This window comes from Rattus norvegicus, chromosome 1 (genome assembly GCF_036323735.1).
Source record: "Rattus norvegicus strain BN/NHsdMcwi chromosome 1, GRCr8, whole genome shotgun sequence".
Classification (NCBI taxonomy): Eukaryota; Metazoa; Chordata; class Mammalia; order Rodentia; family Muridae; genus Rattus; species Rattus norvegicus.
Window position 1 is genome coordinate 224639931 of NC_086019.1, and position 21850 is coordinate 224661780.

The 21850-nt window shown below is 41.7% G+C and overlaps 1 protein-coding gene across 4 annotated transcripts in view; it reads right to left on the reverse strand.

The window, feature by feature from the left end:
* The window catches only part of Pcsk5 (proprotein convertase subtilisin/kexin type 5), a 430528-nt gene that overhangs the window by 376108 nt on the left and 32570 nt on the right, over positions 1-21850 (reverse strand). For all 4 annotated transcript variants that reach the window (XM_039109729.2, XM_039109692.2, XM_063264264.1 and 1 more), the window contains exon 2: positions 8595-8699. In XM_039109729.2, the coding sequence (XP_038965657.1) occupies positions 8595-8699 (105 nt within the window). The remainder of the gene's footprint in view (positions 1-8594; positions 8700-21850) is intronic.

The following is a 21850-nucleotide window of genomic DNA, read 5'->3' on the forward strand; positions in this document are numbered from 1 at the left end:
CCTGTGCAAACCTGGGGTTTGATATCCAGAACAATAGGTAATTTCAATTCAAATTCTAAGATACAGAAGGAAACTGTGTTTTGAGTTCCACTATGGAACAGAGTCAGAACAAAGGAAACCATGAAAGTGCCAAGAACCATTCTTCAAGTTTTCTTCCCTGCATCCTAAAAGCCAACCAGTGGGGTGAGGTCATAAGTCAGGACAACTGTCCAATCTACTTTCTTGGACTCACAGAAGTAGTTAATAATTTTGAATGATTTGCCCATATGTAATGCTGGTAAATGGTATTAAAGGAGGAGAATGACAGGTACTTGTGGACTGGCCACAAAGGTAAGGGTCCCCCCAGTTTCAGTGGCACATTCCTCCCTCCCCACAGCAAGGGTGGCGCTGACTCTGCTGCATGCCTAGAGATTTCCTTCCTGGCCATCTCACACCATGTTACCTCTGCCAGCATTGTAAGCATTGAATTTATGACCTTTCAAACAGAACTCCTATCGTCAAGCCCTCTGTTACAAACACTTGGCAGCCTTGCTGAAATGGCTGAGAGATCGTTTTTAATTCATTCCTCTCTTCAGAGATTCTGGCTGGGAGCTCAACTTCCCATCAACTATCCACAAAATGTACAATTTGACCCTCTGGGTTCTGACTGTCCAGACATCTGGGAAGCCTGGAAGCAAGACAAAGTAAGGGAGCAAGACAGAAAGGGGGGAGCAAGACAGAAAGGGCGAAGCAAGACAGAAAAGGGGGGAGTAAGACAGAAAATGGGGGAGTAAGACAGAAATGGGTCAACATAGAAAGGGAGGGGGCAAGACAGAAAATGGAGAGTGAGACAGAAAAGAGAAAGGGGCAAGACAGAAAGGGGTAGCAAGACAGAAAGGGGAGCAAGAGAGAAAGGGGTCAAGAGAGAAAGGGGGAACAAGACAGAAAGGGAAGCAAGACAGAAATGGGAGCAAGACAGAAAGGGGGAGCAAGAATACAGTGAACTCCGCACCCACTGTGCCCCTCACTTCCCTCTCACTTCTATTCTTGACAGGAATGCATCAGGCATTGCAAACCTCTGGCTGACATGTTTTCCCCAGGAGCATGCTCAGAAATGCTTTCAAAACCAAGACCAGGCTTAGCAAGCATGATTACATTTCATAGCTGTTAAAAACAGGGCCCAACGCCTCAAACAAGGGAGGTCCTCTCAAATCCTCTCTGCTCCCCCACACCACCCATATCCTCTCTGCTCAACATCAGATCTAAGCCACTCTGTTTCTCCAAGCACTCTTAGTGTGTTCAGTATTACATTCATTCACTGGTGCAGTGATTATGCAGTTAAACGACCCAAAGCCTCAGGCCTGTCCCAGGACAGCACAGCCATTCTCACTTTGTGGAAATGCATGGCCAAAGCCACTGACTTCAGCACATCCCAGATCCCTCGACAGCTGAGTGAGGACAAATCTAGGACATGTTCTAAGACTTATAAAACCTGTCTACAGAACAGAAAAGTCGAACTAGTATGTCATTATCATATTTAAAATGGAAAACTGGAACACTGACCACCCCATGCATGCAAACACACACACACACACACACACACACACACACACACAGAGAGAGAGAGAGAGAGAGAGAGAGAGAGAGAGAGAGAGAGAGAGAGAGAGAGAATGGGGGGATAAACACACATACGCATACAAAGGCACACACACACCAACAGAAGAAAAGCCTGCTGGGAAATAGAAACACCATATTGGCCTGTAGAGGAAGCATTTGAACTCACGGTAAGACTAATGTTTAAGATGCATCAACCCAGATGGAAAACCTATTTCTGACAACAACAACAACAACAACAACAACGACAACGACAACGAGAACAAATCACTGCTAACCTCAGTGCTTGTGTATACTTAAAGGTTTCTTTACCTACAAAGTCACCTTGTAGATTGTGTGCCAAACAGCTTATTTACATGCACTTGATCTACTGGGGTATTCTTCCCAGGTTGAGAATAGAGCTAACTAATGTGCTGGTATCTTCCACGGGTCACTTAAAGGTCAGTTCACAGTGAAAGAATATTCTGGAATTACAAAATGAGGGAGTGGGCAGATATGAAGTTGATCTGTGCAACTTCTTCATAATATGTAGAGAGCTGTCAATCTTGTGGCAAACACACACACAGAGAGACACACAAACACACACACAGAGGGAGAGAGAGAGGGGGGATGGAGAGAGACAGAGAGATGGAGACAGGGAGAGAGAGAGAGAGAGAGAGAGAGAGAGAGAGAGAGAGAGAGAGGGAGAGAGGGAGGGAGAGAGACAGAGAGATGGAGACAGGGAGAGACAGAGAGAGAGAGGGAGAGAGAGAGAGGGAGAGAGAGAGAGAGAGAGAGAGAGAGAGAGAGAGAGAGAGAGAGAGAGAGACCCATTAAAAAACAGAAGAGAGCACACATCTAAAACACAAATCAGCAGATAAGGTAGCAAGCTAGAACAGAGAGGAACTTGAATGTCCATTCTTCCGCCAATTTATCTCTCATTATGTTCTGCCTCCCTCCTCTCCCGGCTGATAGGCAATGCTTGAATGCTTAGTTCTTATCAGAGGAAATGGCTTATGTACAAATGTAGCAAATGACAGTATGCTGATGACTTGAAGCCTCGACTTTATTCCTGGGCCACCCTGATGTGGACACAGTTGCTTCTCTAGGAGAATAAGCCTGAGTGCTCCCATATTCACACAGCTGTTGTGTCACTGCTGACGTACCACTCTGTGTGATTCAGGAAAGCAAAATGAGATACTCAGAAACGAAGGCAAGCAGATTAAAATGAACAAGTTCAATCTCTTCAAATGCAGAAGCAATTTGCTTTATTTCATGTGGACTTTGCTATCACACTCAAAGAGATCTGAACACTCTCTTTAGCAGAGTTGTGGGGGCAATACCAATATTGCATTGGAAAGAGATAAGGCAGCATGGAAGGAGCCTGGGTTTTCATGACATCATTTCACCAGTTCACCAATGGGGCTTGCCCCATGCAGCCATACATGTGATGGGGGAGGCCCTGCTGCATGACTCAGGAAGAAAGAGCTCCTTCCAATCCTAGTCTGTAATACAGGCTGAGCCTGGATTCAGATAACCAAACTATAAGAGATCTAAATATGAAAAAAGAACTAGAAGTGACAAAAGATGGATAGGCCAGAACCATCTAGATAAAATTAAATATGAAGAAAGAAAGATGTTCTCAACGAGGTACAGAGAGAGGAGGGGGGAGGGAGGAAGAGAGAGAGAGAGAGAGAGAGAGAGAGAGAGAGAGAGAGAGAGAATGGCTACCTAACTTATTGTCAGTTTATACTTCGATATTTTTGTCCATTATATCCCCTACTTCTCTAATAGAAAACTTGTGACTTAAGTTTTTTGTTTCTTGGAAAAGAGGTGAAAAATAAAAAGCAATCTTCCATGTTCACCTGTTCTGCCCTACATGTGCCTGCATAACAGGACACATGAGAGGCTTCTACACAATGCCCTATAGATGGTGCCTCCTGAGCTCTATCACACTCTACCCTATGTTTTGAGAGAGTTGCTTGTTGAACCCAGAGCTCACTGCTTTTATTAAACTCACTGGCCAGAGAGTCTCTAGGTGCAGCTATCTCTCCCCGGCCCCAGGGTCACAGAGATGTATCACTATATGTGGCTTTTATATAGGTACAAGAAATCTGAATGGTGGTGTTCATAACTTTGACTGTGGCTGGCAAAGATGTATACACTGACTGATTAATTAATTCATTAGTTCTAAGAGGGGCTAGAGCAGTAGCTGCACATAGACGTGTCTGTACAACTCTTTCATGGGACCTAATTTACCTCCCAGTACCCATGCAGGGTAGCTCACAATCACCTATAAACCCAGCTGCAGGGCACCTGACACCCTCTCTGGACTCTTGGGCACCTGCACAGACGCACACATTAACACATGCACACATGCATATAATTTAAAAATTAAGTACTTAAAAACAAAGAAGCTCTGGGAATGAGAGTAGATCATTATTCCAAAAGAGTTTGCTTCTCTGGAGAATGACTGGTCACTCAAACAACAACAACAACAACAACAACAACAACAACAACAAAACAAAACAAAAAACAAAAAACAAAAAAACAAACCCCAGGACGATGGCTTGTGGGAATGACTTTGTGGGTAAAGTCATAAAGGCCAGCCACAAAAGCAATGAGATACTAGCTCAAAAACTAAGGTAGGAAGTAAAAGAAAAATCTAATGTAGAAAGTAAGAGGAAGATATCCTATATTGACCTTTGGCTTCTACATGCACAAACAGAGCTAAGCATTAAGCATGCTTTCACATGTGTGCATAACACACACACACACACACACACACACACACACACACACACACACACACACACGAGAGAGAGAGAGAGAGAGAGAGAGAGAGAGAGAGAGAGGTGGAAAGTACTGTTCCATTGCTTTAAAATGTGCCAACCCTTCCCACGAAGCTACATTGTTATTATACCAGTGCTGTCATCTCCTGTCATTTTAAATGATAATCACAACACCATGCTAATGTGTAGGAGCCAAAGCTATTCTTGCTCTCCAGGCTCATGTGCCCCAGCTGACCGCACAACTTTCTTAGAATCAAGAGGGTTAGTCTCACGATGTTGCTGCTTTGGCCTTTCCTTCTTTGGAACCCTCTAAGTAAACTCAGAAGAAGCCATGCAATTTAGTAGAGCAAACAAAGCCAGGAATGTTTGGTGTGTGCACCCCTTCAACCAACCTACCATTTTCCCTTTCTCGAGAAGGTGGTAGTTAAAAGGAGCATGAAGTTAACGTCACCCATGCCCTTGATAAAGCCATTTCCCATAGTCCAGTCCCACAGATGTGTCCCTGCTCTGACACACCAAGTACTCCACCATACTTTAAGGAGTGATTGGCATGCCAGAGCAATCAGTCCATCCTCTCATGAGGTTAACTCAGATTGAAGTATGTAAGGCAAGCACATGGAAATTTACATAATGCTATGACTTGAGTGTGGCATGTTCCAAAAGGTTTTGAACCTCAAAGCCTGGGCACTAATGAGATGTTTAAGAGGCAAGGGCTTTGTCAGTAATAATGAGAGTATTATTTTAAAAGCCTGTCCTACTCACTGGCTTCCTGTCTTGCCATATAAGATCTCTCTCCATCATGCCATCAATAAGGCAACACAATCATGGGGAACACATACCATAGATAATACTATGCTGTTTGTTTAACCTTCAAAACCAACTGCTAAATAAATGTCTTTCCATCTTATCTGGCCTCAAGTATTTTGTTATAGCAAAAGAAAATAGACTAAATAGATATTAACTTTAAATGTCTCCCTACAAAATATTTGTTAGGTACTTACAGAATAAGAAAGAAAAGACAGCTTTACTTGCTTACTTACTTAATACTTTAAGTATGTATTCAATTTTGCCCTCAAAATCATAATCCTTCTGCCTCAGTCTTCTGAGTGCTGTGAGTTATCAGCATGTCCACACCCAGTGAAAAGTGGCAGTTTTAAAGTAGAGAGCCAATCTAAACCATAAAGTTAAAGTTAACATCAACAACAGTATAAACTAGCATCCTAAGTCTATCCTGTACAGATGTGGAGAAAGGTACATCTGCCCCTATGCTGCACAACTTGAAATGTATTGTGTTAAGTTACTGGATTATATTCTTCTGAAGAAGAGAAGCTGGAAACTATAAAGGAGTGAAGACTTGGGAGCCATGACACTTCAATGTGATCCTGGACCACAGAAGAAAGCACTGAGGACGTCAAGACCGTATATTAGGTAACAACACCTAGTCAATATTGACTTCCAGACTGCCATTATTGTACCTGTGATGACAGTGTAGAATGTCCTTGTGTTTAATGAATGCATACCAGGGTTGTTTACTAATGTAACACTGTTGCTATTTGTTTGTTTAGCACTGTTAGGAACCAAGCATGGGATCTCATGCTTGGCATGCACAGGAGTCTTCAACTCCTTGGCATCCCTGGTTCTCAGGGTATATCAGAGTTTGAAGTGAAGCAATGTATTTGCTGCTCTCTTCTGAATGTTTAGGAAATACCCATGTGTATGTGTGTGACTGTGCCTGTGTGTGCACAGATTAAGATGGGAGGGAGACTGGGCAGCCTGGGGGGAATCCACAAAGCTATTTTTTTATAGCTTCATTCTAAATAAAGTGAATTTTGTTCTGTCTCATTAAGCTTGTAAAGAAAAAAATGGTAATTGAGCGTATGCTTGTCAAGGGAGTTGGAGAAGGAAAGCACCTTCTACCTCCTTGTTTCCCAAACCCCAACTCTGAGAAGCATTATCCTATCCTGGGGATCCATAAAAGCTATTCTGGGAGAACTAAGAGGTAACCCAGAGCCTGACATGGGGCTGAAACAGTAGGGGCTTAAGAAATAGCCAGTGAATCAGTGTACTACAGCAATACAAAGAAAAGTGTAGAACATGCCACCTCTGTGGTAGTCTGAGTGGTATTATAGGCAGAACTGCAAGGCTGAAGATTACGGTATAGCCCTACTTTTCAGCATCCCTTTTATTGGGAAGGCAAACTGACACGAGTGTCACTGGGTGGCCTAATTGGCTTTGCATCCCTGGAGTCTATGAGAAGGGTGGGTGTTCAGGTACTGAATGTCCCAGGACTCAAGGTGTCCACTGGATCACACACAAACTATCTCACGTACAGAGATAAGAAAAAAAGAAAACCAAGACGTTGAACATAATTATGAAAACAGATCCTTATGTAGTAAATTCGCAGGTAAACAAAATCTCAACACATTCTTTCCCTAATTGGCAGGCCAACTTTTCAGATTCATGTGGACTTTGCACATGATGCTTGAAACAGAAGTCATGCTAATTGGCAAAGTTCAAGACTTTTGTTCAACCCATGAAAGAACCATGACTGCTTTAAAGGCATAACAAATACAAACTGTCCCAACAGATTACCTCTCCAGAAAAGTCACTCTAAATAGAAATAAATATGTACACATCATGTGCAAGCCACTGAGGTGAACATATTAGCGGATGTCTCTATGTCACATAGAAGGGGGTGTGTGTGTGTGAAAGAAATGTACTTTCTCTAACTACTGAAATACAATTTCACAGTCATCAACACTGTACCATAATATCCAAAGTCAATATTCCAAGTCAAATTTAAACCAAGTGTAGTGGTTTAATGAAAGCAGTCCCCACAGGCTCATAAGGAGTGGCACTATTAGGATATGTGGCCTTGTTGGATTAAGTGTGGCCTTGTTGAGGAAAGTGTGTCACTGGGGTGAGCTTTGTGATTTTGAATGCTCAAGCCAGACCCAGTGTCATTCTCTTTCTTCCTTTCTGCCATGCCGTCCTATTTAGAATTCTCAGCTATCTCTCCAGCACTATGTTTTCCTGTATGCTTCCTGTCATGATGATAATGCATCAAATGTCTGAACTGTAACCCAGCCCCAGTTAAGGTTTTCTTTTATAAGATTTGCTATGGTTATGGTGTCTTTCATAGTGATAGAAACCCTAATTAAGACACAAACATAGCCCATAACAGAAGGCCAGACTCCAAATTGTACATTGAACTGCACACGAATCTATGTAAGATCCTCTTTAACAAGGAATACAATTTTTCCAAGGGCCTCTAGCTGAGGCTGCTATGCTTGCTGGCAGGAAATTGTTTGTTGATTTATTTGAGAATGAGTTCTATGGCCAACCAAAGTCATATGGAGGGGAAGAGGAAAAATAGCATAATCACTGAGTGACGTATCATACCAAACCCAAAGAGGATCTAAGATATGTTGGCACGGCGCCTCTACTTCTTCATTACTCAGCACGTCTTGGAGAACTGATGCTATGGAGATCAGTTTCTTCCATCAACATAATTAATAAGGACAGGTACTTAACTTGATGTTAGTGTCTTAGTTATTGTCTCTTACTTTGTCCCCAATACATCTTAGTTTTCCCTATCTCATGCCAAAGTCACCTCATGCTTTCATATCAGAGACTCAATGCTTGCCTTGTCATTCTGTGCTTCTAGGGTCTCCCAGGAGCATACTGCTCTACAACCCAAAAGGACCAGGTGCGGGAAGAATATGGATGAGTCCCCAAGAGTAGGAGCTGGCTTTTGTTTCTGTGAGTGCGAGCATGCTTTCTAGAAACATGGCTTGGTTCTAGGCTATCAATGCTAAGAAAAATAGCAAGTATGACGTAAGTCAATAATGGCTTAAGAGTACTACGGGAAAAATCGCCCATGGAGCTCTCCGTACCTGAAGCTGCATGCATACCCAGAGAGGGCATATTCTTCTTACTTTAGACATGTTCCACAGATTTCTGCTCAAGCTGTGGCCCCTCTCCATTTTGCATAAAAGCTTCTACCTTTGGCTACACCTGAGATGCTCCACATGTGGGATGACAATGGCAGGTCAGTAAAAGTCAAGCCAGTGAGTGGTGTATCCTGAGGGCAGATAGATACTGAACCAAAGGATACTGTGACCGGGTGGAAATAGGAGCCTCATGCTGGGTCACTGGCTCCTACTGTTATTGCCAATGAAAAATGCAGAAGCATTGCTTCTTGGTCCCCATCCAACTGGGTGTTCTTACCTTTGGTTCCATTGAAATGAAACTGTGGGTTCCTCTGCTTGAGAGAACAGATCTTTTAATGGTCCTACTGTGGTAGAAATGATAGTAGTCCTTCAGCGCACCGATCTGTGGGACAAGGTGAGAAGACCAGAGTAAATATGTTAGTGTCTCAACACAGTCTGTTTCCACGTTTCTTTCTTTTTTGTTAAAATAAGAACACAAAACAAAACGGCCCATAAATTATGCAGCTGCCTGATATACTTAAATGTCACTTGAACCTTGGTGGTCACTTTTCAAAAGAAGGACATCCGATATGAAATATGAGTGTCCTTGAGGCGGTGACTGCAGAGCTAACGATTCTATTGGGGCAGTTAGCTTCTCCATATCGCCTGTTTAATGTTTAATTTATATGCAGCATTTTAAGTAATGCTATATCAATCTATATCCAAATGGGGGAAAGAAGGAAGAAGTCAAATAGCTCTCTAGTTATAAAAACACATCGCATTCTGTTTGCTGTGAGAACTGGACAATGAAGGACGCCAACAGGTTATTTATACAGTAAATTTGAAACATGTCTTAAACAGTTGATCATTCACACAGACAGCATCACTTCTTAGATCAAGAGGCAATAGACACAGCCCTCAAGTGGAGTGGTACCTCCTAGAACAATCTTTGAGCTTAGCTTCTGGGGATAAGTGGCTTTATCTAGTTTACCTTTTCTTTTAACATGATTTAGTTTTCTCATTTTTATTCTTTCTCAGTTAAAACCAGTAGGTTTGTAAATATGCCTGGCCTACTTAGAAAACAAATGAACAAAGCATTCAACAACTGTATTCTTATAGTGGGGGTTGGTAAAGTGCTTGATACACAACATCAGGACCCAAGTCTGGATTCCTAGCAAAAAAGTACAAGTTAGAGATGCCAGTGTGTAGAACCCCATTGCCTGGGAAAGGAATGCAGAGACACCAGAATCCTTGAGCCTTGCTGACCAACTAGATTAGCTGATCAGTGAGGTCCAGGTTTGCTAGAGACCCTGTTTCCAAATAAGGTGAAGATGTATAGACAAGATGGCTCACCAAAGGCATTTGGGTTTGCAAGCTAAATTACTAGGATTTGATCTCTAGAACCCATAAAGATAAAAGAAAAGAAAGAAGTCTATAAAGTGATTCTCTTGTATATCCCCTACTATGACACTAATGCACCCCTTATCCCCTATATACAATAACACATAAAGCAATAATAATGAATAAATTGATGGTGGTGAACAACTGAAGGAGGTCAATTCTAACCACCTCTTTGTATAATACCTGTCTGCATGTGTTTGTATGCACGCACACACACACACACACACACACACACACACACACACACACACACACAGAGTGGATCAACCCAGTGAGAACTGAGTCCAACCACACAGGCAGGGTTTGTGGCTAGTATCTCATTTCAGCTGATACCCTAGCTGAACAGCATGTACTCTCGAGTCTGTGTTTCCTTTTCGGTAAAATTGGATTTTGAGCTAGTTAATTTCTAAGGCCACTGCAGTGCTCATATTCCATTCTTTAACAGTGACACTTTTCTTGCTTCAGGCGAATACAATAAATGTCTAATTCTCTAGACGTTCGTGGCTCTACACTACAGGAATCACCACTGGTGATGTTGGCCAGCTGGTACAATGTAGACTTTGGGCTTTCTTAATTAAAATGTCATTGGCCCAGGTTAAGTTTTTCATTATAAAGGGGTGTTTTCTAAGGTCCATCTCCTTGCTACACTCTCACCACATATTTTCTGTCATTTAGACATTGTGTCTTTGTGGGACGTTGTGATGTTTCTGTATCACTAAAACTCAAGAGAAAGCCTGAAGCTTTATTTAACAGAAAAACATCCTGATCTACAAAAATGACTCAAAAAAAATAAGTGAAGTATAAAGGCAAGGGAGTCGTAGTGACTCCTCCATCTCAGTGCTTCTGGGCAAGCAGTGCAGGAAGAGGTCATAGTTTGAAGCCTCACTTCTGAGCCTGCCCAGGAGGATACCCTGAAAGGTGTTAATATACTGAAGCTTTAGGAGTAGAATTTAAGAGGGGCTGCATAATTTTCTAAACAAAAATCTAAAATCCTTTATTGCACATAGCTTAGTGATGTTCTACTTGAGTAGCTACAGCAGTTTGAAGCAAAGAACATGTGTATTGTGGGGAGGAACCTTGAAGAATTAACCATAAGCAGGCATGGTGGAGGCATGACGATCCCGAGTTCAAGACTGCCTTGATTACAGGGTGAATTCAAGGAGAGCCTGGGCTACGTGAGATCCGCTCACAAAAATACAAAAACAAAAGCAAAGAATCATCGCCAGCGGGAAGAATGCCAATGTGTTTACTATCACAATGTCTCTATGAAGAAACTCTTTGTTATAAAAAATGGCTGGATTTGACCCAATCATTAAGTTCAAACTGTGTGAAATTCATCCTGAGAAAATTCAAACCCTTGGAGGCCTTTCCAGTACAGACTGGAATCCCAGTCTAAACCAGTATGAAAGGGGTGGTAAATTGGATCTTCTGTGTCAATATAAGTTGATTTTGGTCCTTGGATAAATCATTTAGGCTTTTTCTGTGTTGTTTTCCTCAGTGGGAAACTGAGAAGCTCACAGGAAGTAAAGTAGCAGACACTGGTCTTCAAAGTACACAAGGAATAAGATAGCATAGGGGAAACTAAGGAAATCAGGTTAGCGGGGAATGTACTTCTCAAACAAGCATGAGGACCTACCTGAGTTCAAACTGCAAGATCCCATATAATGACAGATGCTATAGTACACATCTGTAATTCCAGTGCCTCTATAGCAAGATGGGTTGCAGAGGCAGGAAAATCTCCAGAAGCCAGCTTGGCATACACAGCAGTATCCAAGACAACCTGTCTCAACTAGGGTTATATTCTCTCTCTCTCTCTCTCTCTCTCTCTCTCTCTCTCTCTCTCTCTCTCTCTCTCTCTCGCACACACCCGCGTGAGAGGTTTTTAAAAAAGGAATATCTGGGGGTTGGGGATTTAGCTCAGTGGTAGAGCGCTTGCCTAGGAAGCGCAAGGCCCTGGGTTCGGTCCCCAGCTCCGAAAAAAAAAAAAGAAGAAGAAGAAAAAAAAAGAACCAAAAAAGGAATATCTGTAGGTTGATATGGCAAAATGGATGTTAGAATATGAGGCGTCCGGTCAAGTCGCTGCTTGGCACTCAGTCATTGTTGGGAGCTTATTAGCTTCGCTTCTCTCATCTCTTGTAATTCATCTTTCACTCCTCTTCCCTTGTCAGGATTACTTTGGCCTACACTGTCATTAGTTCTTCTGTTCCCAGCCCTCACTGGCAAACAGCACTAGCTGATGACACACTGCTGTAGTCATGTAGGCAGTGATTGTTGTTAAGCAAGGATAAGAAGAAATGGGGTTGGAAGAGACTAAATTACATCTAACCTTGGACACCATCTGTCTATTTCTAAAGACGCTTCTGTAGATTGTCACCAATAAACAGGTGTCAGAGCAAACTCTATCAATATTCAAAACATCCAGCTGCCCTCAAGAGGTCATTAATCCCACATAAGTAAAAGTAGTTTCAACCCCAAGATATAGTGAGTTAAAATAAAAATAAAGAGAAGCAATTGGTCCAATTGTTGCAAAAAGGACAGTCAATTTCTTTAAGAGTGTGGTCAACCTCTAGTGGACGGCCCCACACATAAAAATAAGGACTACACAAATTTGACTCCTGGTTGGTTATTTAAAAATAACAACAACAACAACAACAACAACAACAAAAAAAAACAGGATACCAAATTGGGAGGAGTATGGGGAGTAGGGGAAGATCTGAGAGGAGTTGGAGGGGAAGGGAGTGGGGTGAAATGATCAAATATGTATATAATTATATTATATACACATATATATGAAAATATCTGAGAATAAAAATATAACTATTTTTTAAAAATTAATCAACAAAAAGAAGTGAAATAGTATATATACAAGTACCAGCAATTTTTCCAGGGCATATGTACTCCTGAAATTGCATATGGCCAGTACAAAGACTACATCTACCCAGGCCACCAAACCGTGCAGCAGTCAGCAGTGCAATCCTTCTCTGGGAGATTCCGATTCTACTACTAAGCTGGGCAGCAGCTCACTGTAGTTCTTTGGTTGATGCCTCATTAATTAAAAGCTAAAATTGTGCCAAGGATTTGACTCCTCTCCTACATATTATCAGATTTAGCCTAATCCCCAAGAGTTCTAGAAGCTAAATATCATTAGCTCTAATTGACTTAAGGAGCATCCAGGGCTCTGGGAATATCCAAACACATACTGCTGGGATTAAGTGCTTGGTAAACATCCACTAATGTCATGGTGAGCCTAGTTCAGTTCTGTCATGGACTCTGTGAACGGCCTCAAATGATGCAATGCAGCATCCTTCTGGAAGGTCTTCCCGCAGTGCGTGACTATGATGCTAAACTCTACTTGTGCAGCAAGTGAGCAGACCTGGGCCAGATCATACAAGCCAGACATAAAGCAAAATCAACCATCACCAGGCCTGTTCTCTCTGATACTTCACAGGTGAGGGTGTTTCGCCATTGTTGTTTTGGTAAGCTAAAACTGAAGATTGTGTAAGAGTTATCCCTGTGGTTGGGCATAGTTAGACATAAAGTAGCTTCCTAATCCTTTAGCTTTCTGGTTGTGAACTGGGATATAACTTAAAAAAATACCAAGGTCAGTAGTGAAAGCTTGACTCTCCTTGCTGTCTCTATTTAAATTAGCTGAGCACAGGCTGTATTCCCTATCACAGGCTCCTCTGATAACTCCAAAGTGGACTCGTTGGAACTTCTTTCAAACTAGCTATCCCTTTACACAATCAGCTCCAAGATGCTCTATTGCATAACTCCAGAGCCACCGCTATTGGCAAAAATGAGACACGAGTTCCTGGATGACCTACTGTGTCCACTCTGCCACCCTGTAGATGACAGGGTGCTGCTCATGGCAACTGTACCCCTCTTGTCTCTCAAATGCTTCTACTGTTAGCTGGAATGATCATTACAGATGCAACATGGATGCAAGGTTGTGCCATACCCCTGCCTAAAATCCTCTGGTGGCTTCCTTTGCTCTTAAATACTATCAGCCAGTCTCTCATGATATTTCTAAAGGTCAGTCAGAATAGGAATATCATATCAAACATACTTACATAGGAGCTATTTGTTATGCTTTAGCTAACTCACTGTATGAATATAATCAGGTCCTGCCTCGCTCTTCAGTCTAACAACTTGTTCCCATTTTCTGGATTCTAGCTATGCTGGCTAACTACCTTCAGTTCTATGACTCAACCATGTTTGCTGACACCTCCACCAAATAGCACCCTCAACACCTCTTTTTCATCCTTTATGCAACTCCCTAAATGAGGTAACAGCTCTATTATATCATTTGGGAACCAGAAAATGTGCCTAGAGTTAAGTCCCTATTGGCACAAGTATCAGTCTAAGACTGGTACCTCCTCACCTGCCTGCATGCTCCATTGAGGCTGCGACATGTCTCTTCCAAGCTCAACAAAAGCAGGATCATAGAAGAGCTTGCTGAAGGATCTAAAAATCATAAGCACCAAACGGCTAAAACTGTATACAATAGAGCTCCATATGGTTCATAATCTCTCATAAGTCTTTCCAACTGAGATTGATTGCAACAAAAATGGCTTTACTTGGCCTTAACTGAAGTACTGATCCTGCCAAGGTTATGTGATTATGACAACTGTGGGTTGACACACTGTTGTTTCCAAAACAGCAGCAGGAGGAATTATGTACATTGTTCCAATTATTTGGTCTCATCCAAACAAAACAATGCTTCAACTTTCAAGGAAAAAAATGCACACACATATAAGAATATTTATTTTGCATTTATTAATATGAATGTCTCTTATTGGCAAGACTTGTGTCTTTTATATTATTTAGATAGAACTGATCCTGCTGAGGGCATTTAATAAACATTAAGAAGAAAAATGCTATAGCATGTTGAGAGTTATTTTTAAAAAGACATGAAAACGAAACAGTAATATTATCTATAAGCATCCCCATCTAGGTCCTCTGGGGCAATGTAAGACAAAAGATGAGTGTGTTTATGTCATATAAGAGAAACAGGGACCAGAACAAGGGACAGCATATAACAGATACAGGGACACTGTATAAATATATCAGGAACAAATGGAATATATGAACTGTGAAGCCAATAGCAGACATATCAAGGCCCAACCTTCCTTACCACTGTGTAAAGGAGAAAGAGTAATGGGTTCGGCTCTTATAAGAGCATGTTCCACACAACGGTACACATTCTTTTCTGCTTAAGAACCAACTCTGCTGAGATGAATTTCATTCTTTGTTCCTCATTCTCTCAAGCCTTTGAAAGTGTCATCTTTACTAGTAGCCTCTCTCCTCACAGCACCCAGAATTTTCTTACCACTATACTCTATACAACAAAGCATTTCTGTAGAAATGATTTCCCACACTATTTTATAGTAAGGCATAAATAATGGACTACAGAACTCAGCATCTTAGTTTTTCCAGACCAACTGTATTTGGTCAGAAAAGTATGAATGAAGCAAGATAATTGAGCCCAATGACAGTGTTAATTTGTTTAAGCTCTTCAGTTTTAATAGCAGGTGAGAACGTTCCCCATATCCCTGACTCCTCCCATCACAGGTAAGATACAGCACACAGTGTTTGGTGTGCTAGACCCCACTCATATGCTGGCTTTGTTCCTGGTAAAGAACAATGTGGCCTTCCATAGATCACTGGTCACCAATGCTTCCTTCGACCTGTGCTCATAGTTAAAAGTTATCAGCATCATCTCCCTGAAAATGGTTTGTATTGTCCCTCTCCAGGGCTCTGTAGAAGGAACCTTGCAGAAGCCTGCCCAGGCATGATACACGTCCTGCAGTGGGAAACTGGACAGTCCTAGGCAAATCAGGACAGGAAGATACCCAGTTAAAAGCACCAGTACTTGATTGTAAGCCTATCAATCATTCCTCCTGGGCTACCAGTCTGCCTGGTTTTTACTCTTGCTTCTTGAGTTAACAGATTTCCCCCAAATTCTGCCTTTCCTTTTATGAAAAGTAATTTATTATACCTCCATCCCACAAATTAAAAGGGTCAGGCATTGAAATGGACACTGCACAAAAGACAACATACATGTTGCATCCAAATAAGCACACATGCAAAATTCAAGTGAAAATGAAAATCTCATAATAACTGAAAAATAGCAGAGTGGTTAAACAAGAAAGACTGATAATGCCAGGTTCTAATAAAGTCATTGAGCATCAGAATAATACATTGTCAATAATCATGGAAAATAGTTCGGCATCTCTGGAAAAATTTTGACAATTTCTTATAAAACCTTCCTAAAATCTAGACATTTTCTTTCTAGGAATTTACCCATAGGAAATATATTTCCAAACAATAAAAGTATACACACAAATATTCCCAGGACATTTCTTAATCACAGCCACAAAGTAGAAATAGTCTAAGGGTCCATCAACAAACAACAAAATAAGTTGTGACATATCCATTTAGCTGAAAGGTACCCAGGCTGGGTATGGCATTGCATCTGTAATCTAGCAGTTAGAAGATGGAGGAAGAATGTTTAGGGTTCAAGGCCAGCCTGAACTACATAGAGAGCTCAGAACCAGCCTCAGACTCCTGGTCTATATCATGTAGCACTGAGGCAGTTATGGCTGGCAAAAGCAGGAACTGGAAGCAGGCTTAGAAGGATACAGCCCAGCCTAACTTCCAAGAGAATAATGTTTGATGATGCACCAGGAGGATGCCCTACTGTATGCTCCAATTGTTCCCAAATAAGCAATGCCAGCCAACAGGCCTTCCTTGCCAGGACAGACTAAAATCCCCTAATAAAGCAAAATAAACTATAAACCAAAATAAACCGCACCTCCTTATGCTTGCTTTCAGTCAGGTACTCTATCACAGCAGTGAGAGAAGTAACTGAGAAAGAAGCATAAGAGTTGCACAGACACCAGACACAGTGCTCCATACTTTAATCCCAGCACTTGAGAGGAAAGGTAGTTGGATATCTATGAGTTCTGAGGCCAGCCTGGTTTAGACAGTGAATTCCAGGACAGCCAGAGCTACAAAGTGAGTCCCTGTCCCTAAATAAATGAATAAATAAATAAATAAACTTAAAGAAACATGACACCCCAGCATCCAGTACACAGACACCAACACATTCAGCAACAACACACAAATACCTTTCTTTGATTTTTATTTCAAGTGCACTGTTCAAATTTCTCTTGTGATTTCTGTCCTCATTTCCTTCAGATTGAGGTTAAGTGTGCTCTTCAGAGAAGTGGCAAATAAATCCAGAGCTATACCATTACAATGATTAAAAATCCTTCTGGATACTCAAATGAAGATATACCCCCTGTGATGATGATTTCACATGTATGACCTCTCTCTAAGATAGGCATGTGTAAATAACACCTGCTAAAGTAGACTAAATAACAGATCTCCGAAACATCTACGCCTTAATCCTTACAACTGGGGGAATGATGCCTAATAGGATAAGAGGACTTAATATATATAATTAAGCTATACATCTTAAGATGGGGAGAGCCTCCTGGAGTCACAAGAGTCCTTATAAAGGAGAGGTCAGGCCATGTCTGTAATCTCCGTATTTGAGAGGTGGAGGCACAAGATCTGGAGGTTAAAAGTAAATTTAAAATTACATTAAGGTTATATGAGATCCTGTCTCAAAATAACACAAATAAAGGGAACGGGCAGCAAAGTAGTTAGAGAAGACATGAGAGAAAAACATGAAGGCCAGGTAGAAAAAGAGAATGCCTCAATGGGAAGAAGTCTGAAGGGACCTCAAACCCAGAGATGAAGCCACTCTGAAAAGCTAGAAAGGCACCTCTGAGACTTCTACAGGTGAGCACATGTTCCCTGACACCTGATTGAGGTTAGAACTTCTGTCCCGTGAGAGGGTAGTGTTACATTGTCCAAAAGCACTAAGCTGTGGCAATTTGGTATAACAAAACCAGAAAGCTAATGAGAAGTTGAGATGCCCTTACACTGCAGAGTAGCCCGAGTAGATAAGCTATATGTATGTGACCCTTTTTGTTCTTCATAATTTTAAGAACTCTCTAGGTATTCAGCTATCAATTTCCAAATACCCATGACAACACAGTTATGAGCTTAATAACAGTCAGGTGTCCTTGGACCTTTAGCATTGTCTCGGTTCATCTCCAAATAAATAGAATCCCAAAATAAAGAACCTGCTCAGAGAAACAGAAATAGCAAATGGCTTTATGTTTTTCTTAGTTCAGGCTGGCCTCAGCCTCCCTATGTATCTTGAGGATGAGTTTTGTGCATGCTATGCAAGCATTCTCCCAAGCCACATGTCAATTCCTAGCCCTTTACCTGTGTCTGGCCGTTATTCACAGGGTCTTAGAAAGCTGCATGCATCTCTGTTGGACACTCATCCTGTCCCAGCACCCTTTACGTTCTCCAGCATGAGCTTTCATTATTTTGTCCCTAAGCTATCCGTAGTAATAACCTATGTCCTCCTAGTCCATCTTGAAAGCAGGCTAGCAATTATAAACAGCAAGCAAGCCTACAAATCCTGTACACTCAAGAAACACGTGACAATTCTCACCAAGGAAACCGAAACAAGTATAAGGAGCACCAAGTTTTCCCAAGTTCAAGTCATCAGCCTAGAGTTTGCTCCCATATACACACACCAAAGATGTGATTTATCCCAAACAAAGCACAGATTCTTGAAGCTATGAAGGTCCTTACTTAGTGGTCTACTTCGCTTTATATTGCTACGATAAACACTTTGACCAAAAGCACTTAAGAAGGAAAGGGTTTATTTTATTTCATCTTACCCAGGCCACATTCCATCACATAGGGAAGTCAGAGAAGGAGCTCAAGGGACCTGGAGTCAGGAACTAAAGCAGAGATTGTGGAGAAACTCTGCCTACTGGCTCTCTATGCCTGCTCAGCTGCCTTTTATACAACCCAGGACCACCTGCTCTGAGATGGCACCATCCACATTGGGCTGAGCCCTCTGATGTCAATCAATAATTAAGAAAATGTTATACAGATATACCCATAGGCCAATCTGGTGGAGGCAATTTTTCGACTTTCCTTTTTCCCAGGTGATTTCAACTTGTGTCAAATTGACCAAAATTAAGCAGCAGAGCAGGTGGCTGGTCTGATTTCCATCCTATACACAGGAGCCAACTCTTCTTCTATGAGGTACTGTATTTTCTAGGGCAGTCTAATTTCTAGAAAGTTATTCCCAGGAACCAACATAAATCCATTGCCTCAAGCCTGTAGCAAGAACCACAAAGCATATTTCTCTTCAGCAAGACAGTCAGCTCACTGGACTTCTCTGTTTCTGGATGGTCATCCAAGTTCCTCCACTTTGCCAAGCCTTTGCAAGTTACTTCTCCAGGAAAGGCCAACATCTGGAATGTCTCTACATAAAGTTTTGAGCCTAGAACCTAACACATGCCAATTCTATCTAGCACTATAGAGTCAGGATGGAGTCACTGACACCATGACCTCCCTTGGCCAATACTTCCGGCAAAATGGCTTACGACTTAGTACTTTTAGCAGACTAGACAGAATAGTCCACGTAAATCCTTTTAAACTTGGTTCGGCACCCTTCAATATTTTAATTTCCTAAAGGTAAAGGGCAGAAATTGGCATTTGCTTGGAATGCTCTTTCACGTTCTACAGTCCACACTATTATAGCCTGTCTAGACATTCACTTACTCGAGTGTTCCTACATGCCAAACACAGATCCTAAGACCACAGACTGAGAGAACCAGGCAGAAGCCCTGCCACTGGGGGAGAACTTTGACGGACTGCCATCAACCCCACTGTGTCAGCTCGAAGTCTGAGATTTATGTCTTCACTACCAAATCGGAATATTTCACCCAAGACAACTCGAATAAATTTTCATTCTTGTGTTCCAAAGAGGAGAGGAATGAGCTCAGTGTTCAACTCCCAATATGTTTGTAACAATTCTTGAGGAATGGCCTGGAAAGGACCTCTCATTCATTTTCTGCAATATAAATAATTGTAGCCTACATGTAAAAATGATTTCTGAACTACATTATCCTAAAATAACATTTACTACTATATTTAGTCAGCTACTTTTTTATCTAAGTGTATTTTTAGCAGCCTGGAGATGGCTTGGTGGTTAAGGGAGCTTATTGCTCTTGCAGAGGATCTGAGTCTGGATTCCAGAACCCAGACCAAGATAACTCCACCTCCAGGGAATAGGACACTCTCTTCTGGTCTCCAAGGCAGGCATGCATTCAGACACATTCAGACAGGCACACACACACACACACACACACACACACACACACACACACACACACACGGAGGGGGGAAGGGAGGGGAAGAGGAAGGGGGAGAGGGAGGGGGAGAGGGAGAGGGAGAGGGAGAAGCCAAGAGTCAAGAGCACACTTTCTACACTTTCTATACTGGATCTATAGTGTCATTAATGATTCCTCTAGACATTGGAAAAACATACACATGAAAACAAAAAGAAACTCATAGTTTGACAGGTGGAAGTTTTGCTAGAATTAGCCTCTGAAACAGTATGGTCTATTTTTCAGGACTTAGACATTCTCAACTCTGGTTATCCATTAGTGTTGTGTGTGGACTTAAAAGCCAAGCAAACACTAATGTCAAGCCTCTGGACTTGAATAGTCTGAATGAAGGACAGATGTCTTGGGAAAGCTTTCTAGTAAGCCAGTGAGAAGGCTCAGCAGGTGAAGGCACATGCTGTGAAGCCAGGCACCATGAGTTCAACCCCAGTGCTCACACACTCTCACAAGCTTTATACAAGCTCTGGGGCTGGGACTTGGGTTGGCAGAATTGCAAGGCAATGGGCAATTGCAACACCTTTGCCCATTGAGTTTTCTCACAGGCCAACTATAACATTTTAAATAAAACATGTTCTCCATAAATGAGAAGACTGGAAGTGTAATAGCCACGAGCATTTAAAATTTGATAGACTGTGAGGTGAGGGACAGCAAGACAGCTGATGACCTTCCACATCCCTGTCACCTCAACTTACTAGGAGAGGTCCTTTCTGTTAACAGTTTCCCAGAGATGCCTTCTTTGTCCTCATTTGGATACTTCCTAAGCACGGGTAGAATTGCAGAGGGGTGACCCTCTAGGTGAGGACAGGTGCAGTGCTGAGAGTGGACGTGAGTTAGTGTCACGCTAACTGTAAAGCTCCTATTTGCACAGCTCCTGGGGCCCAGGTAGTGGGAGGAGTTCTGTCCTGTTGTATTAAGTCAAGATGCCACAGACACAGAACTGTTAGAACAGACCAAATTATATCATAAAATGGACCAGCAAAGAATGGTGAGGATGTGAGAGGAGAGGGCCACTGCCACTGCCACAGAGAGTGCCAGAAAACTCTAAGGCAGCTTTCTCAAAATTAAGTCTCCATTCTAAGTAATGCCTCTCCCACCTCCCAAAAAATTAAAAACTACATAGTCATTCAAAACATTGTACATGAATGTTGTGACAATTTTGCCCATAATTACTATAATCTGTTTATAACTCCATGTCTTCATGCTTGGTGAATAAAGAAACCAGTACCTCCATACAATGGACACTACTGGTCAGTGAAGAGGAGTCACTCTCTGTGGCTCATAGGGTTGGGGGCGGGGATCTGAAATGCAACAGAAGCCAATCTCACATAGGCCTGTGCACTGTGTTATTCTACTGAGATGAGCAAATGGAAAGCAAGCCTTATGTTTTCCTGTAGTAATTTCAAAATAATCAGGTTTTAAGTTAAGGTCTCTGATCCATGTTGAATTGATTTTTGTTCAAATGAGAGGTATGGATCTAATTTCATTCTTCTGCAAGTGCATACCCAATTTTATAAGTACTATTTTTTAATTGTTTTTCAGTGCATGTTTTTGATGCATTTATCAAATATGCAGCCATAACTGTATGAGATTATTTCTGGACCCTCTTTTGTGTTTCACTGATCTACATGCCTATTGGTGTGCCTGTATCATGGTGTCTTTGCCACTATGGCTGTGTAGTATAATTTGAGGTCAAGTACTACGATCCTTCCAGCAATGTTCTTTCTGGTTAGAATTGCTTTGGCTATTCACGGTCTCTAGTAAATTAAAGAATCAGCTTTTATAGTTCTATAAAGAATGTTATTAGAATTTTAACGGAGGCAGCGTTGATCTGGGCATACACCCAAAGCACTCTAAATTATACTAC